Here is a 17,144-nt window from a genome sequence, read left to right as displayed (position 1 = left end):
TGCGTAGTCTGCATAGACCGTTACTGATCACCTAAATCAAAATTCTGGGTCTTAAGGCTTATCATTCATTGAGGATGTGTGTTAGGGCCATTTCTGAAATGGATTTGACTAATTTATCCTGATAATGTGAGTCTCGCTACTGAATTGTCCGAATGACTTGATATGAGAAAATGTAATGTATGTCCTATATGTGCATGTGTGTTTGAGCATGCCTGGGTCTGTATGAGCCAATGCTGACCCTCTGACTCATTTTTCTGGGTGTGGGGTTGTATTGTCGATTGTGGACATGTTAGTTTGCCATCCCTGAGACTGGTCGACGTTTACTTGCCTAAACTTCTCGAAAGCCGATAATTGCTGCTTGCAGCTATATTTTTTATTGAATTAGTTTATAATAAATATATATTTTTACTGAATTTGTTGTCTTGGTGAATCTGTTGTGTTGCTCCCACCAAACTAAAATAACTTGCAGTTACTTATTTAATCGAGTCCCAGCTCTTCAATTGGGTGGCGTAGTCGAGCTATATTGCCTATGTCACATTTGTCTTCTTTTTAAAAGGGGAATAGGATGAAAAGGCTTAAAATGGGCTCAAAGAATAAATTGCAACAATAAAGTATGTGTTTCAAATTCCTAAATATGTCTAGAAGTTGAGTCTATATGAAAAGAAACATTGTAAGAAATGTTATTGGTGTGAAATCAAAGAACAGTTTTACAGATATATATATATGTGTCTACACAGGAGTGTATCACCTAGGACACCAGTTAACAAATTTCAATAGTCCTAGCAGCACAGTTGGAAAGAATCACAGCAACAGATGTACATTTTTTACTAGTTTTACTTTGTCCCAAAAATAGATCAAGCCGGTAGGAGATTAAACCCATTTAGTGTGTGTTTTTAAATGTAAAAAAATACTTATGACTGTAACACTACATCTGAGAAGGAACGATGTCACACAGAAAACTGATGATTATGTGATATTGTCCAGGTAATTGGATCAGAGCAGTTGTTGTCGACGATGACGGAGCTGATGTTACAATGACTAGATCAGATCCAGACTTACTTTGGACATAAGATATTCACATGAATCATCAAACTTTTCTGGACACTATATAAATAACTCTAGATTATGTTTCGTAGGTCTCTGGACTATCCCTACAGCACCTTTTGGTTAAAGATTTGTCTTTTGTGGATTGTCCAATATTTTATCTCAATGTGGTCCAAGGAGCTGAGATGTTTAAAGCCGAAAAACAAAGACAATGTATGATAGACATAGGATCAAGTCAAATATGAAGTGGAAACTACACTCACAATTCAAATTCATGTTGTGGCACATGGCAATAAAAATCATTGCAAATAAGCGGTGACAGATTTAATAGGAGTTGTAGCATGGTTACATTTTATATCCAACCACCCTTACTGTTATAAGTGAAATGAAAGACCAAAATATTCTAATAGGATCACATCATGCGTTTTGTTTTTACCTCAATGGAAACCTGACCACCATCAAACTAAAAAATAAGAGCTAAAAATTTACAACATCTACACTGAGGATAGGTGCAGATTCACTAGAGACTGCTTTAACAGAATGAATCACACACACAAATGGACAAAAGTATTGGGACATCACCTTACTATTGTGGTGGATTCATGTTTTGCAGTCATTTCCTAAGGTCAGAATGTTATCGGTATCTGCAATAATAACATTTAGGCTGATATCTATAGCTGATAAATTATTAATCATTTCCTCTGGTTGAACCACTTCAGCTGGACGCTGCTCACAGATAAAATCCAATACAGTATTTTGGTCATGATGATACACTTCTATTAGCAAAACATTGTTGATATAGTATTTAAAGATATTTGTGAATGTGTAAATGATTGGAACAAATACATATTGTTTAAATCGACAGCTGTCTGAATGCTTTCTTTCTTGAGACCTGTTAGACTTATGGCAATTGAGAACACCTTTCTGGGTTGCTCTGGAAGAGCATCTTTATTTTGTTTATTAAGGACACATTATACCAGGAAAGTTTACAAGTTAAAGAATCTTTAACTATTGTAGGCTTGGTACATGATTTTCAGGGGGAAAAATTGTTTTTAGTCTCATAAAATATAGGTTCTACATCTTGGCCAATATATTATTGGCTTTCAATGTTCAAGAACGATCAGTTATTTATCTTTATCCGCCAAAATGTACATATCGGTGCATCCCTCCTGAACTGTGCTTAATTTATATATAAAGTAATAATTTGAATATCTACGTTAATTGAATAGATTTTTTGTTTAGTCCTCAGTTTGTCAAGATGGATGTTCTAGAGTTGAGCTGCTGAATCTCTACTGTCAGTGGAAGAAAGGGCAGCTGATTAATGTGTTTCCTATTTAGAATTTATCATGAGAGCACTACGTACGGAAAAGGTATGATATACTGTCTTTTTATTTGTAGCATGCCTTTTTTTGCTTGTTCATTCCCCTATTTAACTTTTATTTGCTTCTTGTCATTTTAGGTTTCAATTTTGAACCTTCAACAGATGTTGTCACAGACCTGGAAACAGGTGGGATTTATTTGACTGTTTTCTTGTTATGGGTCTTAACATGCCCTACTGTATAGGACTTTGCTACTGACACATTATCTATCTGTCAATAACATAAAGAGTAAAGCCAAACAGAGAATTCCTGATTATATCTGAACCGTGTAGCTGTTGATGGAACAAGAAAAACAAGTTATGTTTCCCCGAAAAGGACAGCAACGTTTTTGGAAGCCAAGGTAAAAAGGTGCACCAAAATACACTTAAATCTATTTAAAGTGCTTTATTTTCACACTTATTCATACTTAATATACAAAAATTTGATTGTAGTACTTTTTAGTATAAACTTAATATAGGCATACTCAACTGTGCTATTTTTAAACACCATAAGTAGATGTACTAAAGAAAATAGAGCACTTTTGTACACAAAATAAAGTGTTTAGTACACTTTTACCTTGTTGCTGTTTGATGTTTTCTTGATTTTAATCTGAATTTTTTATCATTCTATCATTCAATTGTAAGAAATCAATAAAAGCTTTGAAATAATTTGATCTTCCTTCAATTGACACCTGAAAACACACTGTCTTGAAAATGCTCATAGTTTTAAAGGGCCGATTAACTGCAGTAGAAAACATAAGTGCGTAAAACTTATTTTAGGGCGTATGCTGTGTGACTAGTCTGACTAACTGTCAAATGTTTACAGTAAAGCCCAATTCACACAAACTAACCCTTACATGTTTACTGAATTATGTCAGCAAAGAGATTTTACTTTATCATAATCTCATCTCAGTGGTATTGCACGGGGGACGCGACGGTTGCTCGAAACCCTAACCTTTGGAACTCGATCATGAATGCACGGAGGAACACGATTGCAAATTGACAGAGCAGACTCTTTGTAGGTCCTGCGCAGTGCAAGTTTCTGCTGCTCACAAAAGCTTTCAAAGTAGGCAACTCAGGAGCAATTACCTCTTCATCATCTAAGTACAAATCTCTCTCTCTCTCTCTCTCTCTCTCTCTCTCTCGATGAGTTCAGAGATCACGTGAAGGGAGTGGCTGTAAATTGAAGTGCCTTTTCAAATATTTCTGAACTTGGACGGTTGTTGACAGGTATTAAAGTGCGTCTGAATTATAAACTGCGAATAAACTCACGCTTGTGTTAAAATCATTGAAACGCACACAGTTCTCCTGATCTGGCATATTAATCCTTTTGGAATAATGCCCAAAACACTACAATTTTGTAATGTTTTTAATGCCAAAAGCTAATGGTTCACAGTGATATTTTAATTGAAACCTTTAATTTCTTTAGTTTTTTTTATTAGCAGGTTTGTTACATTTATAACTGGTCTATTGAGATCAATCTGTCATATAGTTATAAACCACTGGCTTAATATATGCACAGACTTGTTTACTACATATTTGGGAAACTTCACGTTTCACTTTCACTTTACACCTATTCACTTGTTTAATTGTACTGTTGACCACTAGAGGTCATGGTTTATTTAAAGTGGCCCTGCAACGGTGTTTCATGCATTCTGACTTACAATGTTTAACGTGTTGTCTTGTCATGCTTGACATGGTTAACTTTTCAAAAAACGAGTCTGACGTATAATGTAGTATTTCTCTGCTCGATACACCCCCCAGCGTTCGTACAGGTTTCGGAAAGCTTTTCTAGAACATGAAAAATTGTTAAGTAACAACTTTTCTTAGTCCCTTATTGGACTATTTTCCCGGAAAAGCACGCAGCACGCCCACGCATCAACCAAGGAGAGCGGGAGAAGAAGGATGCGCACAAGTCACTTTCACTTGTTCATTTGATCACATTTAACGCCCTACGTGTGTTTGTCTGTCCACTGTATTTGGGTGATAAATGTAATATAAACGGTAGATATAACGCTGGATTTGGACATCGTTGCGAACTGATAGATGGAGCAGCGTTCCCAACCCTAAACGATGCGCACGTGCTTTAGGTCCCCCCACACTCGTAGCGTGTTTATAATAATCGGAAATAAACGTATAGCTGTATCTGTCTTTTATAAATGTGATCAAACTAAAGACTCTACGTCTATTTGAGGGTAGGATACTGTTCTGTAAGTACTCAAGATTTACATGAGATATGCGGAAGCACTGTGTGTTATGGCCACTTTAATAATCAATTTGTGGTCAGATTTGTTACTGTAAAGGTAAAACAATTCAAACCTCATCTATTGTAATTTAAAAAAAAATTAAGACGAAGAGAAGGTCATTGGTTGTTTTTTATTTGGACACTTCGGATAAATTAAGACATAATCCAGTAAACGATCATTTTAGCTGTCAAGAAGGTGAGAATTTACACACAGAATAAAATATATTTGTATGTTTTTCCACATTTAATGATACATCCCATGTAAATACAGAGTCTGCTCCATTTCGATAATGCTTTGGGTTTGCATTAACCAAGAATTATATAGTATAAAGTTGAATGTTTCATTGATAGCAGTAACAAAATATTTTTAACAATAAAACAATAACTTATACGGCCCATGATCATAACATCTGTATATAACAATAAATAGCAAACTTATAATTAAACATAATAATTAAAACAACAAACAAGAATAACCATCCTGCATTAAATCGTTATTAAATGAAATTTGAGGGGAATTTTTCAAATTATGTTAATTTACTTGAACTGTAAAATATGTTATCTAGAAAAAAACAGTGGGATGTTTTGATGATGTGGCACTTGGGAAATATTGGAATCCAAAGAACGTCCTCCATTCATTCTTTGGTTAAGTTTGGTCAGTCATATTGTTAGATCATCTGATCTGGCTCTACTGCTCCCTTTGCTAAGACGACTTAAAGATCTTGCTTCTTCAAGCCTCTCTGTTGTGTCGAGTTCCAGAGCTACAAGTGGAACCTCCATCATCTCATCTATTGCCTCTAAAGCTTTTGAACTCTGTGAACTCTCCTCCTTCCCAGAGATTTTAACAAAACCATCTTTCATTGATCTGTCCCACACACTAGAATCTTTGACTTCTTCTGGATCCTCCATCTCATTCTTTCCCAAAATTTTCACCTGTTCTAAGTCCACTTCATCTAAAGCTTTCGTTTCACCCGTGTAGCCTGCAATCTCAAGAGTTTTAACCTCATCTGTATTAATTAAAATATCTGATTCCTTACCTGTATTCACATCATCTCCTTCCACTTTTGTGTCTACCCCATCTTCATTATCTACATCCTTATGTGCGTTATCTTTATCTATTTCACATATATTTCCTAATTCCTCTGACCCGACAACCTCCCCTAAAGCCTGTGGTTCTTGTGTGCTTTCATGTATATCTGACACATCAAGATTAGCGGCCTTTTCATTTTCTACAGATTGCATCTCCTTCAAATTTTCTTCATTTAAAAACGGCTCTATCGCACAAAGTGCACCAGGTCCTACCTCCTCTAAAACAGGTAAAACCCTCTCCCCTGTTTTTTCAATTTCCTGTAAAATCTCCATCTCTTTAGCTTTTAAAGAGTTTTCCTCCCATGTAAGATCCTTCTCAACTAAACTACTCTGTCTCACGAACCTTTTCTCTTTCACCTCTCCGCTCAACGATTCTCCTACATCCAAACTATCTTCAAGTGATATTAAATATGTTTCCTCCATGCTCTCCTCTTCTGATCGTTCCTCCAATAGTTCATGTAATGCAGTCGTAGTCTTCAAGCTGTCAACCTCATCTCCCTCCCGTGGATCCTCATGTGTCAGCTCTGTGAGTTGAAAGAAGGATGGCTGGGTTTCATCACATATCACCGTCTCATCAACAGGGGGCGCTGTTGGCATAACTCCCTGTTGACTCCTTTTCTGTTCTTTCTCCACTTGAGGTGAGAAGAACTGGCCTTTCTCCATACCAACTTCAGCTAGTGGATATACATGCGCAACCTCATCTCTCTTCTCTTCTTCAAGATGCTTATAGCCTTTGGATTTTTGTAAAGATGGAGTTAAGAGAAATGGTAGACTCCTCTCAGGTGGGCCAAGAGACTCCAGGTGTGTTGGAGCTGACTGACGAAATGCAAATCGGATCTTCTTCAAGCCAAGGTGGCTGATCTCCACAAAGTTGAGAACCAGTGACACGCAAGCCACAGCAAGCATGAAGATTATAAAGATGGTCTTCTCGGTTGGCCTGGAGACGTAGCAGTCCACCGTATTGGGGCACGGCCAGCGACTGCATTTGTACAGGGGTAGAATGCGAAAACCGTACAAAAAATATTGTCCAACCACGAAGCCTACTTCAAACAGAGCTTTAAAGATGATATGGCATATGTAGGTGCAAAGCAGAGTGCCCTCAAGCCTGAACTTCTTGCTACTCTTCGTGTTGGTCTCCTTGGTGGTGCGGACGCTTCCCTGATCAGCTGCTAGTGGGAGATGCTCCTCAGATAATTCCTGTTGATGGCTAATCTCAGCTTCTTCACGTTCCTTGCGTTTTTCTAACATGTGAATGTAATGGACAGCGTGGCCAACATATACAAGCGAAGGGGTGGATACAAAAATGATCTGTAACACCCAGAGACGAATGTGGGAAATTGGAAAGGCCTCGTCATAACACACATTTTCACAGCCTGGCTGTTGAGTGTTACAGACGTAATCGGATTGCTCATCTCCCCAGACGAATTCGGCTGCTGTGCCCAGAATCAAAATGCGGAAAATAAATAGCACCGTGAGCCAGACGCGACCAATCACAGTAGAGTGTTCATTCACTTCCTCTAAAATATTACCCAAGAAGCTCCAGTCTCCCATGGTTATGTATTAGCTGTGTACAGGAAAGAGAAATGGGAATTTGTAAAAAATTACAGTATATGTAAAAAATTTCATTTAGCATAAATCTGTATTTTACAGAAAAGCTTGTCTAACTGTTCTTTAAAATTATTGTAAAGAAAAAACAAAAGTTTTTCTCCAGGGAACACACACTTTTAAATAAATTTAGCCTTTGAATCCACTGTAAAAATCTTAAACTCTTACTCAAAACAGGATTTCACTCAAAACCTTTTAGTTAGATACAATTTTTTCAATCGGCTATGTAAAAGTTTTGTAAATTAAAAAACAGACTGTTGCCCCAAGTGATAATGTGCAAATGTGCCAATTGAAATTATTTATTAGATAAAAGCATCTGCAAATTAATTTAAACATTATTTGGACTTTGCATATTACATTTAGTCATTTAGCAGACGCTTTTACCCAAAGCGACTTCAGGGACAAAGAATTCAGGGAGCAATAAGCGATATGAATATTTTAGCGATATGATAATACTTTGTGAATATACACTACTGGTCAAAAGTTTAAGAACACTTACTCGCTTATTTATTCATTTCTTTCCACATTTTAGAAATACCATAGGAAGCACATCAAAGGGAACTATGAGAATATGTTGCAATTAAAAGATCCTTTGTGACAAAAATTTGCAGAATTGTTTTCTTGGCATTTTATCAAGCATCTTCTTACTTGATGCTTTTTCAACAATATTACTTTATACAAATATTCAGTCAAATTCATCCATTTCAAACACATTTTTTATTCAATTAGCTTTCAGTTTGAAATGTAAAAAGTTTATATCTACATAGTCTACAAACCCAATTTCATACATTTAATCATTCACTATAAGATTAAACTCTTTGTAAGATAATGAGAAACATTTCACACAAGTGTTTTAAAACTTTTGACCAGTAGTGTTGCTTATTAGTTGCTTATCAAATCTAACCTAATCTACTCTACTCACCAAACATTAAACAATAAGAAAATAGACAGTGACAGAACTGACCAAAAAATATCTGTATAGCTCAGTTATATAATTTCCAAAAACATATCTTCAGTGTGACCATTAAAAAATACCGCTCACTTACATCATTCCGAGGATATAAGCTATCATAAGATGCTGAAAGAATATATTTCAATTAAAGGGCAGAGCCAAGGTGATCTGACCCCGAACAGTCACCTTTACAGTGGCGGGTCCAGTGCAGTACGGATCGGTCACTGCAGTCCCCTGCTCCTGGTGCCCTGCGGGCCAAATTGAACTTCTCTCCCCGAGTCAGTCAGACTCAGTCCTCGTCCTTGACGCACCACTGAGCAGATGTGAGCAGATGGGCTATGATGGCTGCTTTTCATGCCTGCCGTAGAGTATAAGCTGCTAACCAGATGCCCTTTATGCACCAGACCACGAGTGTTGATGCAGAATACAATAGGATCAACAGACCCGGAGCCAGAGGGGCCACAGGACACCATCCACAGGCCTCAACCCAGAGAACATGGGGAAAAACTGTGGCTTGAGGTCCACAGCAATGACCTGCTCTACATGACACATACTGTATGAAGAAACATATGAAAGTCAATAAATGTATTTTTTCATTATAAATCAGTAATTAGTTCTGCTATACATACAGTATGTCACAATCTACAGTCACTCTAGTCACGTTGTCTGTTTTAAGTTTCGTAAGTGTTGTGCCTTTAAACCAAAATAATTAGTTATGGGTGACAACAGTGATACTTCGAGATGCAGACAGCTTTAGGAAATGGTGATAATAAAATATGTGGTCAAACGCAACCATGCAGGAAAGCTGGGTGTTGGACGTAAGTTTAATGGTTTTGTGATAAAGGGGTAAAAGTGTAGTGTAATGGCATATTTATGATTTCGAGCAGGAAGCTCGTACACACATACACACATGGATAAACTCCAACAATACCCTGTTAAAAAGCTTCCTGTACCGCTGAATCATTGGCCAGACACATTCTTGTCAATGTTGGTTCACACCTAGAATTCTTTTAATATGCAAGGGCAAACAATTTAAGGCCAGGAAAGTGAATATAGGGAGTCTAGGTATAATGTGATAAAAGCTTGTGACGCAGTTAGTTTAAGGGCTAACAATTTGTCAAATCTTATGAACAGTATACAGCAAGGTCTTAAAAATAGTAAAATATAAACAATGAACATTTGCACATTTTACATGCTTTTAATGTTTCTATGCAATAGTCTACCATTGAAGCTTATGCTCTTAAAGGCAGCACTGACGAAAAGAGCACATGAAAAAGTTGGCAAAGTCCTATCAGACTTGGGAGCTGTTTATTTAAAGTTCAGGATTGTTTAGCACTTATCTAAACTGTTGAATTATTGTTGTCAGGGGAAACAGTTTGTGCTACGCTTTTCTTCAGTAAGGAAAAAAACATGACTGACAGTCAATGGCCAATGTTTTATGCAAAACAGACAGAGCGTTTATTCCAAGTTACGCAATTCATTTCCCTATTCTGCACAATATCTCTCTCATACACATTTGACTGGCTGCTGTGTACATTGGGAGCAAACATCAAGATAGAGGGAACGGTACAATTAACGGCGAGCCACTTTATGGAAGACTGAACAGCTTCATGTTGTCCTTATTTATTTATTTGGGCAATATAAAAATCTAAATTAACATTCCATTGGACACAGTCTAGAAATGAAATCATAATAGCCTGTGTGTTTTTAACATCCAACGACATCCAACGATCATGTTTTGCAGTCAGTTTGAGACTTTTAGCTGCAGTCCCTATAGTCAACTTTGAGGCCATATGATAAAAATACATTAGCAATCACAGAACAAATACACATTTTCAACCATTAAAAGGTGATACTGACACCCTTTTTTGAATGATTCATAAATTCTACTACTAATAAAGTTAGAATCTGGTAGATCGTGGGAGTTTGTGTGTTGATACAGTGGACACCAGCCGGATAAGCCGCATCGGGCTGCCGTTGAATAGTGGTAGGATGATACAGAAAGACATGATGTCATTCTAGAGCACTGAGTCTATGGAGAATGTGAAGTCAGGCGTGAGCTCACATTGTGCCAATGCAGCAGACACTCATGAAGCTATAAGACAATTTTCAAACGCTAATCTGTCCGCAATACATTTCCTGCTCACTTTAAAAAGACTAGATTAGCTGAAATCGGCTTACTTTAAGTTAGCAAAATGAACTCTATCAAACATGAGATGGGGCATTTAAGCACACAAACTTTAAAAGTAGGCCCAACTATATTAAAGGGACAGTTCATCTTAAAATAAAAATTCTGTCGTCATTCCAAATCTGTATAAAGTTCTTTGTTCTGATGTTCTGATATTTTGAAGAATGTCTGTAACCAAACAGTTCTTGGCCCCCATTGACTACCATAGTAGGAAAAATTACAATGGTAGTCAAAAGTGTGCCAGAAGTGTTTGCTTTCCTACATCCTTCAAAATGTTTTCTTTTGTGTTCAACAGAACAAAGAAATGTATAGCCCAAATACATTTTTCCTACTATGGTATTCAACGGTGGCCATAAACTGTTTAGTTACAAGCATTCTTCCAAATATCTTTGTCTGTGTTAATCAAAACAATGACATTTATACAAATTTGGAACAATTTGAGGGTGAGTAAATGAAGACAGAATTCTTGAATGAATTGTAGAGCAGTCTCATACGCGTATTGTACAACAAATTATTTTGCTTTGGAGAACTTTGTAATGCTGCATCGGACAAAGTTTTAATATTTATTTAGAATAGGGTAAGTAGTTGGTCCAAAAGTAAAATAACTTTCTTTTTTAATTCTGTTATTACTTTGAATATTCTTCTGTTGTTTCAAAGCTGAATGACTTTCTTTCATCTGTGCTGCCAGGCTCACCTCCTTTGTGGACTTTGCCAGGGTGACTCCGATGTCATTTGGTTTGCCAGCAAGTTCCTGGATGCTGCAGAGGAGATGGTCCTGGGGGAGGCAGAGCCAACAGGCTCATTTTCGTGGGCGGAGATGAGAATGCTGAGACCGCTGGGCTTCGAGGACAAGGTAAGATGCATCATGAACCGGCCGGAGCCCAGGGTCTCAGTCCAGTCCAGCTCTCCATCTCTGCTGACCGCGATCCCGGAGGGTCGTGCCTGCAGATCGGGTTTGTGGTCATCGCCCACACGCCCTGCAGTTTCTCCACCACCAGCTAGCCTCCGTGGCAGGCATGCCCCCTACTGCTTCTCTGCAGCAGGCCACACGTCCAGTGGGCCGGTCTAAGAAGAAGCCGAGGAGGGGTTGCATCATCTTGTCCAGCAGCTGGTAATCCAGTCCGAAGTCCAGCCCGCAGTCCAGCTGGCGATCAAGCTGACATTCCAGCAGGCGCCCAGTCCTGCCCAGCAGCCGGCATTCCAGCTGGTACCCAGTCCTGTCCAGCCGGCCATCCAGCCAGTACCCAACCCTATCCAGCTGGTGTTTTAACCGGTAACCAGTCGTGTCCCGCCGTCGATCCAGTGGGGTTCCCAGTGCACTGCCCAGCCGCCAGAGAGCGCTGCCCAGCCACCGGCATCCTACCCGGCCTCCCAGCCGACGCTCAGCCCAGTCCAGCCGGTGTTCCAGCCGGCGCCCAGCCTTGTGTAGCCGGCAGTCCAGTCGGCAGCCCAGCTTCCCCAGCCATGTCTTTCCCTTCCTGTCCTGCCAGTCCTCACAGCTCCAGGAAAGGCCCAATACCTCGCCCAACTCTTCCCGCCCTGCCCCACCCCTCCGCCCCGCTCAAGGAAGCATGTTCCCATTCCTCCTAAATCCCGCCTCCTGTCCCGCCCAAGTGTAATGTTCCCAAGTTTTACCTGCCCTTTCACCCTCCCGTTAATATTTATATTGTTGTCCAACCCCTTCGTCATCATGTCAGCTCTGTCCCAGTCTGTTCTGTTCTTTGTTTATTGTGTCTGTCCTCATGTCTGTCGGTCTTGTCATGTTAGTGTTCTCCCTTGGAGAACACCTGGGGCGTTGTTTAAAGGCTGGTCCTGTCATGATCCTGCTTCTCCTTGTCTTGGTTTTAGGAGTCATTGGTGTTTCATTCCCGTCACCTGCCCTGTGTAATCCTCCCGTTACCTTCCCTTTAGTGTGTCATCCGAGTCACCTGCCCGTCACTCTCCCTGTGTAATCTTTCCCTCATTAGGGTTTCCCTTTATTTAGCTCCAGTTCTCTGTGCCTTGTTGGTTCATTGTTTCTTGTTTCTCCAGTGTATGTTTACTTCGCCGCGCCTTACCTTGCTCTTGTGTTCCGGATACCTTGTTCCTGTTTGCTGTGGACTTGTTATTTATCATTCTAAAGACCTTGTTTTGTTTTGTCCCCCTTGAGGGAGGTTTTTGGTTTTAGTTCTTGTCTTGATTTGTCCTATTTTTCCCCATCGTGGGTTTTTGTTTTGTGTTAATATGTTTATTTAACCCTTCGTCTGCTTGCCTGTAGGTTCTGCCCTAATCCCTGTCATGACATATCTATAAAATGTTTTGGGTTGTTCCACAGAAAGAGTTTGAAATTGCTTGAGTAAACATTCAAAACCAAACAAATCTGTAAAATAATTATTAGGTTAAGTATCCATTCAAAAGCAGTGTAGACTAGTTTATATATTTCAGTGAATGTCAATGCTCATGCTATCCAGCCCTGAGGAAAAGTATGCTTAAAATTAAGTTTAAAATCTACATTTCCAAAACATTCTCTAGCAACACATCATTATACAGACAAACAGCTTTTTCACTCTGTCTAAAATGATTAATCCCCTTCAACAAAATTAATAGCCTTCATTGGGTCTTCATCACTAAAAAGACTATATGAGGACACTAAAACTTGGTGATTCAAATAAAGTAAAGGGTAAAGACATGGACAGATAAAAGAAAGCAACCACACAAGTGTACAAGGGTTCAGACACAAGTCATATTTGTCCTGTGTCGGGACATTAAGGAAATAAGTCTGCCTGTGATGTATTTTGTAAACTGTTAAACTCTGACATTATGAAACCCAACAACCCTTCCTTCCTATGAACCCCTCAACCCTGTTCACACCTCTGCTGTGTTTCTAAATTTCTCCCTATTATTGCCAAAATTAATCTCACATCCTGTGGGAACCGTTTTTTTGCGCTTTCCAAAGATTGTTTAATTATTTTACCAGAATATACAACAGCATTCTCTTCACTTCCCACCCATCCACACACACACACACACTGTCCCCACCTAAAACACCAACCTGGGCTGTTTATTTGCTTTTTTTTCACTCACCCCAAGCGGACATTAGCCTACGCCAACATTGATTCTGAATCAGTATGTGTTTGAATGATTATGTGCGCCATGTTGAGATTAGAAAGCTCTTAAAGTTTATGGGTGTATAGCAGGTAACTGGGCCATGGGGTCATTGTGTCAGGCGACTGGCGGTGGTCGAAAAGAACACATCGATGGGTGTGAGGGCTTGCACTGCCCAGCAGCAATTGTGTTTGGGAGAGGAATAAATATTGATTTTGGATGGTGGTTAAAGACGTGGCCTTCTCCATTATTTCTCCAAACTGAACTGACACACCCTCACCACTGCGGATACAGAAGTCTGTCTAACCTATGTACTTTACTGACCTTCTTGAATATGTGAAGATGTAACAACAATAGCTTTTTATTTGGCTGGCAAGAATTCAATTCAAAAGCACAAAAAAAAATCATAAGAATATACAAGACTTATCATAAGTTCTATTGGGACTATATACAATATAAGTGGCCCTGAACTTGCATGATGTAATGGGTTTGTGCTGACCACAATGTGTTTTGTGTGGCAAATTATTTCACTGACAAAGGATAGTTTACCCAAAAATGAAAATTCTGTAATAACTCTCTTGTCTTTTTAAACTGTATGATATTCTTTCTTCTGCTTTACACAGAAGAAGATGAAGAAGATATTTTGAAGAATGTTGGTAAACAAACAACAGCGGTCCCCATTGACTTGCATTGGTGTTTTGTCCATACATTAGACGTAAATGGGTACCGCCGTTGTTCGGTTATCAAAATTCTTCCAAATATCTTCTTTTGTGTTCTGCAGAAGAAAGAAATTCATAAAGGCTTTAAATGACAAGAGGGTGAGTAAATGATGACAGATGAGACAACTAGATGAGAAACACTATACTGTATATGAAAGAGGTGAGAAAGTTGTGCTGGGAACTTACAAGAAAGTGGGACAGGAGACATGAGCGACAGCAGGCAAACGTACCCGGCAGATACAAGCTTCCGTTTCCTCAAATTGAAATTTGAAACGTCTATTGAACGCAGAGTGATTTCCTATGGAAGTTCAGTGGCACAAAGGGTTCAAAAGTAAGATGCCGATATGGGTGGGAGCTGTATTTCAAATCCAGTGTGCTGGTGCATTGTTTGAGTCATTGCTGAATCATTACTGTTACATTAAAACAGATGCATTCAATACAGAACTCAATACATTTTGTTGCACTGTACTTGTATGTGTGTAATGACAATAGATTGAATCCAATCCAATCCAAATGTAGAACAGATTACAATTATGAAGGGAAGAAATTTAAAAGTTATTCTCTAAATTCTCTTATTCTCTTCTGAAATTGAAACCTATAATTGTAGTTTTTATTACAAATAAATTAACAAATAAATACCCCAAACCTATCAAACCATCCATTTTGATAATGATTTTAATGATCTACAAATCCAAGAATTTGTAAAAATGCTATTGCTTCCACTCTTATTCATATTTTATGTTTTTTTATATTTCTTAGTTGGTTTGTAATAATTAACCGCATCACCTAATTATCAGTTAGAATGAACCGAAAAACATGAAACTGTTTTGTGACTGAGAGAAATGCTTCAAAAATGGTCAGTCAAAACAATAAGAGCCAACTGTAAACATTTAAGACCCCTTCTTCACATGTGTAAATGTTCTCTCACCTCGTATATTGTAAAACCTACTATGAATAAACAAGGACATATACAGGCAAAACATATTTGTTAAGGTCAAAGAAGGAAATGATTAATTGTTCTCTTTAACCTGACAGGAAGTTTACACTGGTGCCAATGCTCAGATGATGCTAAAACAATGGATGAAGCAGAATATTAAGAAAAAGCGAGAGGAGGGAGAATGAGAAACAGAATAAACCGGAGAAAGTTGTGAATGGTGACAATGAGTTAGACTGTGGGAAAAGACAGAAAAACTGTCAATCAAAACACAATATATATGAGACCATAAGAGAGAGAGCAGAGAGCAGAGAGCAGAGAGCAGAGAGCAGAGAGAGAGAGCAGAGAGCAGAGAGCAGAGAGCAGAGAGAGTATTCATTTTCTTTAAAGAAAATGTGAGAGGTGTAAGAAATAAGGTCAAATGATAAGATGATGTTTGCCAAGAGTATAAAGAATGTAAGAGTGACTGTTACACAATGAAAAACGCTTTTTCCCACCCACTTTTTGTCTTCTTCACTCTTTATAATTTCATTTATAATCTATACATGCTGTATACTGTATAATCCATATAAAGTGCATTCTTAAATTTAAGGTGCTATAATGTTCTTCACAGCAATGCCATAAAATAACCATTTTTGGCTTCCCAGAGTACTATTTACGTGAAGGATTTATAAAAAAATACTTATTTCTTAATTTTATGGTCTAGAAAACTTTTTTCCACTACAAAGATTTTTTGGTGAAACAAAGATTATCACATGTTAAAGGGTCCTTATAGAACAATTTTGCCATAAATGGTTCTATAGCGTCGTGAAGAGTATTGTCTCTAAAAAAATTCTCAAGAATTAAGACCATTTCAAATGTTCGGAAACAGAATTTTTGTAGAAAGTAGATTTTCTGTGTCAGTTTTACTTTAGGTGAAACACATCCACTTTTTGTAGTCTTGTTTTATCATTTATGCAGTGTAATTTCACAGGCAAATTTCACAGCCTTCCTGCATTTTACAGTTCAAACCAAAATGAACAAGAATGGTTTGATCCCTTTTCAACAATCTACCACACCCCACTGTTTTTTTATCAGGTAAAACCCCATATCCTAGCCCATAAGGTCAATTATCAGGTCACATTAAACTGCAGGGCCTGCCACAGATGCTGAGTGATCTCCGACTCCATAATGAAATCAGTGCAACCGCTAATCAAATTAACTAAAGCACACATATATAACCCTATAGCCATACATAGACCCACATGCTTTATACGCATGTCATCATATCTAGGGTAGTTGGTGTTAAGGATGACTTCTCACAGCACACATAAGCCCTTTCCTGTATTTGTACAAGTATTTGTCGCTGACAAATTAAATAATGAAACTTTTATTTCAGCTCCACTGAAGATAAACAGAATATCTACTTCATATTTTCTTTTGGAACAACGTCTGCCAATCGTCTTTCTTCACTGGCAGTTTGGAAAGTATTGATGTTTCTGTTGGGTGTTGGGGTGGAGCTTTTTAAAACGTCTGTAAATCTTTGCTTGAATTGCTTGGAATAGAGGGTGATGAAAACTATCCAGTTAAGAGGTCGATGTCATTTAGGGTTCAATTTAAAATATGGAAAGTGTTTTGAAATGACACAGATTATTGTGATGGAAATCAAATCATGCATTTATTAGTGTATGTGGCAGTAAAAAAACCTTAGTAGCACACTTAATTGTTATTCATTTTTTAAACCAGAGACTTTCAAAAGACTGTAGAGAGCAATGATTCATATTAACTCTCCCTTGCACCCAATTAACAGTAAATTACTTTCTTTGGGAATACACACACCCAGCAAGAGCAACCCATTCTAAAAAAGACTTGTTATATACATACACACATGCACCCTGCAGCAAGGAGGAATCAAATCTAAAGGATTCTCCACAGACATAGAGTTACA

At 38.2% G+C, this 17,144-nt stretch overlaps 1 protein-coding gene across 2 annotated transcripts; it reads right to left on the bottom strand.

Moving 5' to 3' along the window:
- Nucleotides 1-4,758: 4,758 nt before the first annotated feature.
- gja8a (gap junction protein alpha 8 paralog a) lies at nucleotides 4,759-8,657 on the bottom strand. Of its 2 annotated transcripts, none has more exons than XM_079464570.1 (2): nucleotides 8,387-8,657; nucleotides 4,759-7,299 (listed from the first exon to the last, which is right to left on the bottom strand). In XM_079464570.1, the coding sequence occupies exon 2, from the start codon at nucleotides 7,284-7,286 to the stop codon at nucleotides 5,307-5,309; it is 1,980 nt and encodes a 659-aa protein (XP_079320696.1). In that variant the 5' UTR covers nucleotides 7,287-7,299; nucleotides 8,387-8,657; the 3' UTR covers nucleotides 4,759-5,306. The 2 variants fall into 2 exon arrangements, with proteins under 2 accessions (XP_079320696.1, XP_079320695.1); XM_079464569.1 differs by having other exon boundaries at nucleotides 8,479-8,657.
- Between the last annotated feature and the right edge of the window lie 8,487 nt (nucleotides 8,658-17,144).

Source organism: Barbatula barbatula (genome assembly GCF_947034865.1).
Source record: "Barbatula barbatula genome assembly, chromosome: 9".
NCBI lineage: Eukaryota > Metazoa > Chordata > Actinopteri > Cypriniformes > Nemacheilidae > Barbatula > Barbatula barbatula.
The sequence above is the reverse complement of the archived record's forward strand: the minus strand, read 5'-3'. Positions and strand labels throughout refer to the sequence as shown.

What these genes read in the sequence shown, in the direction of transcription:
- gja8a (XM_079464570.1), bottom strand. Translation starts at nt 7,286, where the DNA reads ATGGGAGACTGGAGCTTCTTGGGTAATATTTTAGAGGAAGTGAATGAA.